Source organism: Cyanistes caeruleus, chromosome 10 (genome assembly GCF_971803275.1).
Source record: "Cyanistes caeruleus chromosome 10, bCyaCae1.hap1.1, whole genome shotgun sequence".
Taxonomy (NCBI): domain Eukaryota; kingdom Metazoa; phylum Chordata; class Aves; order Passeriformes; family Paridae; genus Cyanistes; species Cyanistes caeruleus.
Genome location: NC_141710.1, coordinates 21647548 through 21658836, shown reverse-complemented (window position 1 = coordinate 21658836; position 11289 = coordinate 21647548). Strand labels below are relative to the sequence as shown.

The 11289-nt window shown below is 42.7% G+C and overlaps 1 protein-coding gene across 8 annotated transcripts in view; it reads right to left on the bottom strand.

Moving 5' to 3' along the window:
- Nucleotides 1–8118: 8118 nt before the first annotated feature.
- The window catches only part of MECOM (MDS1 and EVI1 complex locus), a 330408-nt gene continuing 327237 nt past the window's right edge, over nucleotides 8119–11289 (bottom strand). For all 8 annotated transcript variants that reach the window (XM_086843339.1, XM_086843341.1, XM_086843342.1 and 5 more), the window contains 2 exons: nucleotides 10801–10987; nucleotides 8119–9858 (listed from right to left, as the gene is read on the bottom strand). In XM_086843339.1, the coding sequence (XP_086699465.1) occupies nucleotides 9724–9858; nucleotides 10801–10987 (322 nt within the window). In that variant the 3' untranslated portion in view covers nucleotides 8119–9723. The remainder of the gene's footprint in view (nucleotides 9859–10800; nucleotides 10988–11289) is intronic.

Genomic DNA, 11289 nt, shown 5'->3' with positions numbered 1-11289 from the left:
AGGGATATTTCCAGCCCTGCCTTAGGGAGAGTCAGCCCCTAATTCAGCTGAGACTTCATTCCAGTTACCCTGAGGATGAATTCCACTTATTAGGTTTACACTTAAATATTAGAGAAACGGTAAGAAAACAAAATCTTGCTTTATACTTAATAAACACTTAATATTTAGTACTTAATAAAAGGGTTTATGTCAATATACTCAACCGAGAGAGGGATCAGATGGTTAGTTCAGTAACCAGCTGCTGTGAAATGCAGTAGAAGGTGCTTTGAAGGACACCCACAGTGTTTGGAAGTGAAAAAATCCTCCAAGTGAAGTACATAATGTATCTATTCCTCTAAATAAATTTGGGGTTGCTGACAGGCAGTAACAGCCACCGTGTGGTGGTACCACAGGAAAAGCAGAGCCAAGCAGCCAGTGCTCAAGTTAATTTTTCACAAAGTTTTCTCACTCCCTTCATTTGATCATCCTAAAATGTTTTCAGAAGTTGAAATTTTTCCTTCTGATATATGTTGTACCCTGTAAATGTTGTTTATATCGACCGCAAACAAATCTTAACTGAATCTCTATAACTGATGTCTAAGTTCAGCGAACAAAAATAATCATTCCAAAGAGTGTTTAAGGCAAAATCAAGCTAGGGTTGCAAAAGGCTGGTGAAAAACATATTGGATGGCATGGGCTGACAGTCAGGCTGCTAAAGACACCTTCTGGATCAGTTTTAGGAATTGCTTATTAACCACTTTAATAATAAACAGAGAGACTAAGGGCATGCAATAAAAGAAAATCCAGTGGATATTTCACTCAGTATCCTCAGGCATGACACATTTATTTCATTCAAAAATTCTTCGTTGTTGACTCTGTAATGTGATTCAATGTTTACTTCAGCTAATTATTTTTAGGGATCTTTCATTGGCCTTTTGGGGCTATAAATGCAGTGAAGATCTGTGGGACATGTAAGGGTTCAGTTTGGTTTTGAAATGTAAACCATATCAAAGGAATTTAAATTATTATTTAATCTTCACCAACAAGTTTTCTGGAAGACCATACACCCTGAAAGCATTGTACAGTGACACAGTGATGAAACATAGCAATGGGCTCGATGCTGCAATGCAAAAGAAGGGTTTTATTCCCATATCTGTCTTCATTTGTGTGCTTTGGGGTCAACAGGAGTGGCCCCAAAGGTGGGTACTGCTCTTGGAAGATGCTGAGCAATTAAATTATTTTCAGGGCTCTTCCATAGCAGACACTGATTCCATAAGTGGTTTCTAGTTCATCCCCAAATGTGTGGGTTTAGAGGTAAATATGACTATTTCCAGTTTTTTTTCTGAGGGAAATATTATTGTGTATTTAAGGTTCAATTTCACTGCATTTCTGAAAGTCACATTATGCTGAGGATGGGCTGCTGGGGAAAGACAGACCAAGAAGTCAGTCCTTTAGGAGGTTCTGCTTTCTGCCCTGAGCTAAAATTTATTTCTCACAGCAGTTTGAAGCCAGTGAATAAAATGCAAGTGGAGTTGGTTCTTTTGTCAGGCTTAAGAAAATAAGACAAAGTGGGTCCTTGCAGTTTGCTGATCCAGGATTGTTCTAAGATACAATTGTTAGGCATGTTTTAAAAAGAAAAAAAAGATCTTTCAAGAGCTCATTTCCCAGAACATTACCAGCCAGCAGCCCTAATGGGCTCACGCCACACAACAATTGTTGACTAATACTGTGTGCTTTGCAAAGAAAAAAAAAAAAAAAAAGAAGAAACAAACTGTTATATGTTTTTTGTTGAGATATATTTAGAGAGCTTTCTTATTGTTAAGAGCTTTAGGAACAATAATCAGTGGTATGTCATTCTGGTATTGTTAGCAAAGTCCTTTCTATTGAATTTTCAAGATGTTGTAAAGTGAGATTATGTGAGTAGCACCTCTGGACACTTTTTCCCATCATTGTGTTGGTATCAATCGCTGACTTCCACTGTTTCTCCTGGTATTAAATGAAAATGTTGTTTCCCACTACGCTGATTGGAGGCTGTATAATGCATGACATAACTGATAACCCTACTGAGATTACACATTGTAAGATTCAAACTGCACGAGAAATTTGGACAACAAAGTAGGTGGCCACTTGGACTGGGAGACAAACTTTAAAGGAGAATGTACCAGGATCATTGTTTGAGCTGAAATGAAGAAACATTACAAACGGATAATTTACGAGGCTGGTTCCTCAGGTTTTGGGAAAATGCCTTTTTATGTTTTTTTCCCTTGTTGTTCTGTGGGGACAGTAGTTAGAATGTATTTTCCAAGGGCAAAGTGTTGCCCTAAGGCACCTCAGCCTCGCTCACCCCTGGCAGAGCTGTATTAGAGCAGAAACCCACACCCTGCTGAGGGCCCTGACATTTTCCAAAGAGGAAATATTAAAAATTCAGTGGCAGAGTGGAGGAGGAGAAAGTTATACTGAGGAATAGCGGCGAGCTAAGAAAGCCAGATTTTTCAACTCAAAATAAAACCCCCTGAAAATAATGAAAGGTTTTGAGCTGACTTCTGTGTTACACCCCACCAGTATCTAGGCAGCACAAAGAGCAACACAGGGAGTTCCCTTAGAGCAGGTTCTGACTGCTGCCATTTCCCTTAAACCATGTCAGGTTGTTTTGGTCTTGCACTTGTGCTTCAGAAGGATTTTTTTGAGAGATGACTGAGCTGGTCAATGCCTCTGTGCCATCCTGCTGGCTGCTGCCCATGCCTGCTTCTTTTCCCCAGCACCATCACAAGTTATGGGTGGTTCAAGATTTTTATTGGGGTTTTTTCGGGGTGAGATTTACCCCAGTCCCTGTTCCTGCTCTACTTTGTTCTTCACACAGTGGCTTTCTGTCCAGCTTTGCTGTTTCCCAGGCTAACAGAGGGTGGCATGTTCAGAGCTTGGCTTCTGGCTGGCATGAGGGGAAGGAGAGATCACTGGCATCCCACTCCCTATCCATCCTTACAGGCAGCAAAGAAAGGGGGAAAAACTCAGCTACAAGCCATGCTCCTGCCCTTCAGCACCTCTCAGCCCAGTCTTTATGCTCAGCCAGGGCAGGGACAAATTCAGACCTGACTCTGGCACTCCTCAGCTGATGGGGTGAGGTCCAAAAAGTAGTTCTTGGTCTCCCATTCAAAGTTTTTATGGATGAGTGTAAAGCTGGAGCGAGTTCTTCCATGCAGTGGTTAAGGTTTTAATAGCTCTTAAGTAATAAAAACATCAGAACTGCTTCCAGGGAGTACCAGGGAATCAAGCCTAATTGTAATAAAGGTCTCTCCTTCGTTACAGTGGATTGCAAAGTGTTTTGTGGCTTGTGGTTGCACGGAGCAGAGGGGCTGTGGACCCTTCTGAACCAAACTTTTATTAGACCAGCGTGATTGCAGCTGAGTGATCTTCACACCTCTGGGAGAGCCTCCTGGGGTAGCTGTGTAAACATACTAGGACATGGCCTTGGTCTGAGAGTGGCAAAGATTTTCCTCCCTTAAGACCTGAGCCCAAGGCTGGGTGGTAGGAAATACTGCTGGCCATGCTCAGACGAGAGGTGAATTCTCTCCAGAAGACTGGTGCCCAACAGGCCCTGAAGCCACAGCGGGCAAGGAGCAGACACTGATGGGGCTTCTTCAACTGCACAAGGAGTGATGGTTTTAAACTAAACCAGATTTAGACTAAAGAACATTTTTTTTTACAATGTGTGTGGTGAGGCCCTCCGGTTGCCCAGAGAAGCTGTGGCTGCCCAGGCCCTGCAAGTGTCCAAGGCCAGGCTGTGGAAGGTGTCCCAGCCCACAGCAGAGGGGTTGGAACTGGATGGCCTTTAAAGATCCCCTCTTGTCCAAACTAGGACTGTGAAACAATTGGGTACAGTAAAACACTTGGTTCCTTAACTAGGAAGATCAAAATCCTTCAAATATATGTAGGAATCAGTTTTGAATTAGACCATTAGGTTTTGTCCTCCAATGCTTTACTTTCATTTGGATTATGGATGACCTGATACTGAGTCTGTTGGGATTTTCACATAAATCCCTCTGAAATTCAGGGGAAGTTGAATGTTTAAATTAATTTCAACATCTCAGCTCATGCCTTTATTTTATTTTTTTTTTCTACTGTATCAGCACTTCAGATGTCAAAAACACTATTTTGGGAGTGGAGAAAGATGTGTGGATGAGATGAGAGAGTATCCTTGGAGGATGCTGATGTCAGGTTTGCATTCTGTGTGTGGAGAAGACAGCTCACCACCTTTCTCTCTTTTGATGGCAGCTTTAATGCAGGACACCCAGGGTGAGCTGCTGCTGAGCACCCTGAGCTCCCTCATCCCTGCTGAAACCTCCCACTCCACTCCTGAACCTCTCCAGGAGGTTTTCCAGAGGGACTTCCTCCACTGGCCACCCTCAGGAAGACAGATGGGCTGGTGTGGCCTGGACAAAGGGGCTGCTTTGCTGCAGGAACACGTCACACCGCCACATACCTCACCCCAATTAGCGCGAACCCGCCTGGGCCTTAATTGGGCCTGACACGCGCCCGCTGAAAGAGATTCCCCAGGAATTAAAGCGCTGCTTCTCCAGTTTGAGTTGGCTGGTGATGTGAAACATGACATGATCTTGGAGGATTTTCTGTGCCTGCCATGAAACAAGCCTGCCACAGGTATCAAGCGGGCTTTGTGTTGGGGCTGTAATCATGTTACAAATTGAACGCTTCCACATGTGCGTGCTGGCACATCCACCCTCGGCTATCTCACACGTATCTGCCCCAAGGTACAGATGCTGAGGTCTTGACATAGCATAATATGGATCTAAATATATTTTCCAGATTGCCTTAGCACATGCTAATGAAAATGAGGAGTAAAAGGCCCGAAAGAAGCAGCTGTTTAAAATTTTCTTCAATCCCTGAAAATCAACTTCTTAATTACTGATAATTTAAGCATCAAAATCACCACTAACCCTCTTCTCCCACTAGACCCTCCCAAGCTGGGAGGCCTGCTTGAAGACTCTTGGGCAAAACTTTTTCTTAGAAGTGTAGCATTTCATCAAATGTCTTTAGCTTTTCTGGAATTAATTAGTATTAAAATAAAGCAGGGAAAAGGCAACTGCCTGCCAGAGGTGCCTTTTCTCAGACCCCCCGCTCAGACTGCATTGTCCCACAATACTTTCATATTTCCACATCACCTTTCATAATAAAAGGTTCCCCAAACTTCCCCAAATGGACTCAGAGATATAAATAGCTTCAATTGCCTTTAAAATGTGCACCCTCTTGGATCAAAAAAAGCAGGCTTTTCTTCCACCACGCTAAAGAATCTGCATTTAGTCTGGTTTATGTTCATACCTAGGGGCACAGCCAGTCCCAAGCAAAGTTTAGGCAGCAGTTTTGGGATAACAGTTTGCAAGATGTTCCGTGAGTTCCTGGATCAGTGTGTGGCAGTGGGGCCTCTCTCCAGAGATCATCTAATTGTTAGTCTTATTAAAATCTAAATTCTGGGATAATGCTGCTTAAAAATGTTTTCCTCTAGCAGCGAGTCTGAATCAGGGGAAAAAAAAAAATAACGGAAGAGGGATGCAGTACTTATTTTTTACTTTTTATTTGATGTTCACCATCTCCCCAGACTTCCCTAAGTGACTCTGAACTTGAGTTGAGCCTTTCCTAAAGCTGGCACCATTTTCTGTACAGAAACAGAAGTTGAATTAATTTGTCTCTTGCCAGCCCCAGACTAGGTGTACTCAGAGTGCTACAGAGCCAGTCAATGGCTGGTTTTGGCCAGGCTGCAGAAAACATTTTCCTGCTAACCGGAGTCCTGGCAAGAAACATGGGCTTTTACATGGAAAAAGGGGTTTCTGTTTGCTGCTGGATACCTTTGTTTTGTTTAAATCATTACTGGAAGCATCTTTAAAACTGAGTTTTCCACACCACTCTATGAGTGAGCAACTAAACCACAAGTGGGACTAAATCTAGCTGGAAGGCAGAGCTCAGGGAGCCATCCAGGAGCTCACAGTGAGTCTCTACATGTGAGAGCCCTGACAGAAAGCTTTAAAGTTCAAGACAGGCATGGAGCAACGGGCCAAACTGAATAGCTGAGCAAAAGCAGCCCTGCAAATGCTTTTATAATAACTTCCCCTCCCATTACTCCACAAATGTACCCACTGGAAACAGCAGCTGACACGGGAATGGTGACTGAGACCCACAGGGTATTGAGGAGCTGGGCCAGAGTGAAATATTGATCAATCATCTTGTCATGCTGGGGCTTTGTAGGGTTCTGTAGATAGGAATTGAGAGGGTAATGTGCAGCTCCTCCATCTAGGAAGGCTGCTGGATCACATGGCAGTGATTTGTTGACTTGCAGAAAAGTACTACAGTGGGGTGAACAGTAGGATGATGCTGAAATAAAATGAAGGGATTTTTGAAAAGTATTGACTTTTTTTTTTTTTCTTTCATTAAAAAAAGTTAAATCACTGTAGCAGAAAGCCAGAAACATCAGTCCTCACTCAGCATCTGTTTGCATCTGGACAATTGCACCTGTGTGGTCCATTGGGGAGGGTATGACACAAAGACAAAAATTATCCAGTTTTCTTTGTTTATTGGGGGATGAGATGAGTAATCCAATCTGGGTTTGCTTTTCAGCTACTCCTCTGGGTGAACAGCTCTGGCAGTGAGACAAGGCAATGCTAATCAAGGTCGTGGTAAGGGAGCTACGTGGAGTTGTTGTGATATTACAGAAATACACTGTCCCCTCTGCCCATCAAACCCCGTGGGCAGTGCTGCTGGGTGGGATACTGTGACAGGAAAGCACCAAGTTCCAGGCAAGCAAGGGGAAAATCAGCTCAGGGATTGGCAGCAGTCGCTCCCTAATGGTCACCAGACCTGGTTATGGGCAGGTTGAACTAACCCTGAGCTCAGCTCAAGGGTTTTCCTGACAGGTCTATGATACGTGTGCTACTGTAACCCAGAACATTAAACCCAGGGGACACTGTCCCACCCTGTCTCCACCTCCCAGAACCTCTTTCATCTAGGGCAGGTGAGGGCAGAGCTGATAAGAACTGTCATTGCATCCAATTAAAGGGGAAAACGATCTGGAAAGTTGTTTGCACATAAAACTTGACTTGATTAATCTATTTGTTCTCTGTATTTGGCAGAAACCTAAAATGGAGTTTCACAGTGACTTTAACTGCACTAAAAATAATAAGCTCTTTATGCAATTATCTGCATGTACCTGGCCATTGCCTCAAGCCAGTGCAGTACAAGAATATGCACAGGGGATTTTTTCCTTCACCTATTTACCTTTTTTCCCAGGTGGGGTTTAGGCTTCCTGCATGAAAACCTTTGGGGTGTAGGTCTCAGCTTGCCACCCACTTGTGCAGAAGGCTCTCGAGCTGAAGGAGCAAACCAAACAAGCCCACACCTGGGCTGAAGACAAGAATGACACATACAGGTTATTCTGAAATATGACTTAGATATCTTAGGAGCTACCAGAGGTCTTTGTGCACTGATGCAGGCTGAGAGAGGAGCATCTCAGCCCTTCCATCTCTGCTGATGAGAAGAGCAGCGAGATGGGCATTCCTTGGCAAAGTGCTGGCTTTTCCTGACATCCCTCCTCCACAGGTTGCCCAGAAGCAGTTCAGATCTGACTTCAAAGTGAACACAAATTAAAATGCTCTTTTTTCCCCCCTTTTAGACCATAAAAGGCTCATTTTATGCAGCTGGAGGCTCATTTAGCTTCTCAGCCATGGATTTTGATCACTCTGGTGAGTGAATATTTCACTATGCCCCAGCCAAGACTTCCCAATGTTGTCCTCACAAGCAGCAGGCAGGAAAAACTCAAACTCAGGGCTCCACAAGCGCCTTTGAAGGTGACACTGCACCAACCTCTTCTGTGAAATGACCTAAATATCCCTCTTCTCCAAGGTAGTGTTATGAAACTTAAAGGACTTAACTAAACCCCTCCAACAGTTGTTCTATTGAGAGGCTCTGGCTCGTGTCCCACATTTCATGGCCAAATCCAAGACACCTCCCAGTGCCCCATCCTCTCACGACCCCACAGATCCATCTTTGCTGCAGAGGAAATGCTCCTTTTTTTTTTTATTCCTTTTTTTTTTGCCCCAACTCAGACAAAACCAAGACAAAAAGGAAATAGATCCCTTCAGTTTTGTAGTCCTTTATTATTTTTTTTTTTTAAAGTTGATCCTCCCATAGTAATGTACTGAAATGCGTAACAGTTACATTGTACAAAGCATTTAAAGAAAGTACCTCAACTTGCCGATTATTTCAAAATGAGATTATAAACAAAAGGAAAAATAAATCTGGTCCCTCACTAAAGGCCAAAAATACCCCCAAAAATAACTGAATACCTTCCGTTATTTATTTATTTTTTTTTAAAACATAAATTTGGAACACTTCATCTTACAAATAGGATTAACATGAACATAACATCACACAAGCTCGCAGACAACCAGCATAAAATATTGGGTACAGTTTTTTTAATCAGAAGAATCATGCTTTCATGAAAAAATTATAACTGTTTATACAATCGAATCAATTTACTGTATTACAAAAAAAAAAAAAAAAAACAGAACAAAACTAAGTCGCATCTATTAGTTATTTAGTTCATTAAAAGGCAAAAAAAAAAAATAAAAGAGGAATGTAAGAAAATTTCAAACACTGTTTTGCACTCCCATATACACAGATCAGTTCACCTCACTTTTTTGGAAGTACATGGGTGCCTTACATCGTAACGCAGTGGGGGACTGGAGCAGTGCTGTTTGTTACAGGAACAGTGCTATTGTAATCAACAAACAATCGTTTGCCAACAAATAAATACACGGTACACACAACACAAACGAGAAATTAAGAGGGTAGGGGGAAAGGAAACAATACAAGAAAATAGTGACATGATTGTCGAAAATTAAAAATCTCCTTACAATGATTCGAACTAGTGGTGCTGTCGATGAATGCGGTGCTTTCACGGAATTATCTGGATGATTTAGCTTCTTGGAGTAGTGAACATTCATAGTTTACAATATACACAAGCCTCTTATGTATTGTTTCTCAGAGTTCTTTCTTTTTCTGTCTTTTTTTTTTTTTCTCCTTGTTTTTCCTTTTTTTTTTTAAACAATGCAGTTGAGAAGGCAAAAGAATTACGGAGAGAACAAAATATTCCCTGCTACTTCTTTCTACATTTACGATGGATAGTGTGCATTTGATAGAACTATTTTCTTTCTTTGAAGGGCTAAAATGCATAAAGCTTTAATGAAGAGATTTGTACATAAAAGCAACTGTTCCCAATCCTGTGTCAAACTATCTTATACAAAAAGAAAATCAATTCAGTTCCTACTTTAAAGGAGTGCCCATGTGTGTATCAATGCAGTCTTAACCCTTCTGCCCCTGCCCCTCAAAGCCGGGTGAACTGGAAGACACTTTTTCCCGGCCCAGTTTACATAATCCACTGAAACAATTTATTTTTTTTTTCTTCCTTTTTTTTTGAGTCGCATTGATCCTCCAGAAGTCAGCAGCTGCCTTTGCTGTGCAAAACAAAATATTGAGAATAAATAGTTTCTTTCTTTTTTTTTTTTTTTTTTTTTTTTTCTTTCTTTCTTAAAATTATTCAGTTTAAGGTCACCGGACTTTAAATGAGTGACCCTGCAGATTTATAAGGCATTCTGCTCAGCAGTCTTTTAAATAGTCATATATGAAAGAGCCATGCTACTGGTTTGGACTTGGTCCCATCCTCGGTAAGACTCCGCACTGTCATACGTGGCTGATGGACTGGATGGCGCTGGATTCCGCGGCGGCTCTCGCCATACTGAGCCACATGTTGGGAGAAGTGTGGGATGCAGAATGAAGGGAGTCCTTGTCAGAGAGAGAGAGCATCATGGCATAGGCCTGGACGGGGAGAGAAGAAGGACACAGAGGTCACAGTCCCGCGGCGCGGATCTGAGCTTGGAGCCGCGCCGCCCCTGCGCGCTCAGGGCAGCTGTCAGCCTACGGCCACCGGGCTCAACTCGGTAAAAAAAACCCCAATTCAAAATGCTTTAGGTAAAACCACTGTCAACCCTTTCACTGACACTTTGGACTCACTAATAGCAATAATAATTTCTGCTTTCATCTGGTTTCACAAAGCTCAGAGAAACCTTTGATAGTCGACAAGGTCCCAAAGTCTCCTTTGCCTTCAGATTCTTGGCACAGGAGGCTCTTTTCAAGAGGCTGAGGAATCACATTATCCCTTGTCTCGTCCTGTATTTCACCAAACATAACAGTCTCCTTTGCTGACCTTTCCTACATGCATATTCTGCAGTTTTTAAAACAGGAATCTTTCAAAGGGGCTAAAAAAAACTCATTTTAATTAATCAATGTTTAGAAAAGGGCAAAAAATAGCACGAGGATACCATTTCAGTTATTGCTGTTTGGAAAACATGCTGAGGACCCAGAGGTGGTACCATCCAACAGGCTAAAATAATACCAAAAAGCCAAGCCAGCCAGAAGATCAAGTCACATCCCTGTGAGGCTGCAGCTGAACTCCACAGCATCAGTGTCAGCTGATGAGGGGAGAGGATGGGACTAGTTCTCACCGCGGCATTTCTGTGGGCAGCAGGCAGAACAAAAATAGCAAAAAAAAGTATGAAAAAAGTATGGAAATCCCCTGTTCTCAGGGAGCAGAGCACCCTGCCATGTCTCAGGGGTGCAGTGGGCTGTTGGGTGAGCCTGAGGTTTGTGAAGATGGAGCACAACCCTCTCTGACTGGAACAACCCTGCCTGCCACACACTAACAGCTTAATCCTGCGGGTATTTGGTGACAATAACATTTTAACTGAGTTAAGCTTTTACCTGGGATTTGGATTTCCTGTACAACGGTTGCTTGAGGTCCTCTGGCAGCTGGGAAGCATTGAAAGCTGCCAATTCAGCTTCACTGTATTGATTTTCTTCCATTTTCCTCATTTTGAGGCTATCCGTGAAGTGCCTTATGTGGTCCAAAGCCGAAAGTCCAGTCTTATTGTACTCCTCTTCTTTATACCTACAAAAACACCATGGAGGTTTCAGATGTCAATGAAATGATCCTCTCTGCATTCCCTCATCTTCTTGGATTTACACACCTGAGCAATTTCCCCCTTTCTCACATTCATAAACCACCTTGCCTCATGGAATGGTGACCCTGAAACAAAAGGAATTCCCTTTTCTGGTCTAAAGAAAGGGCAGTTGAGTGGGGGAGGGAGAGTTTGTCTCTCACAGTGTCTCCACAGCAAGGCCATTATGAGAGGTCCAGGACAGCTCACGGATTAGATAACGTCTCTCCCATGGAACTGTCTCACCCTGCTT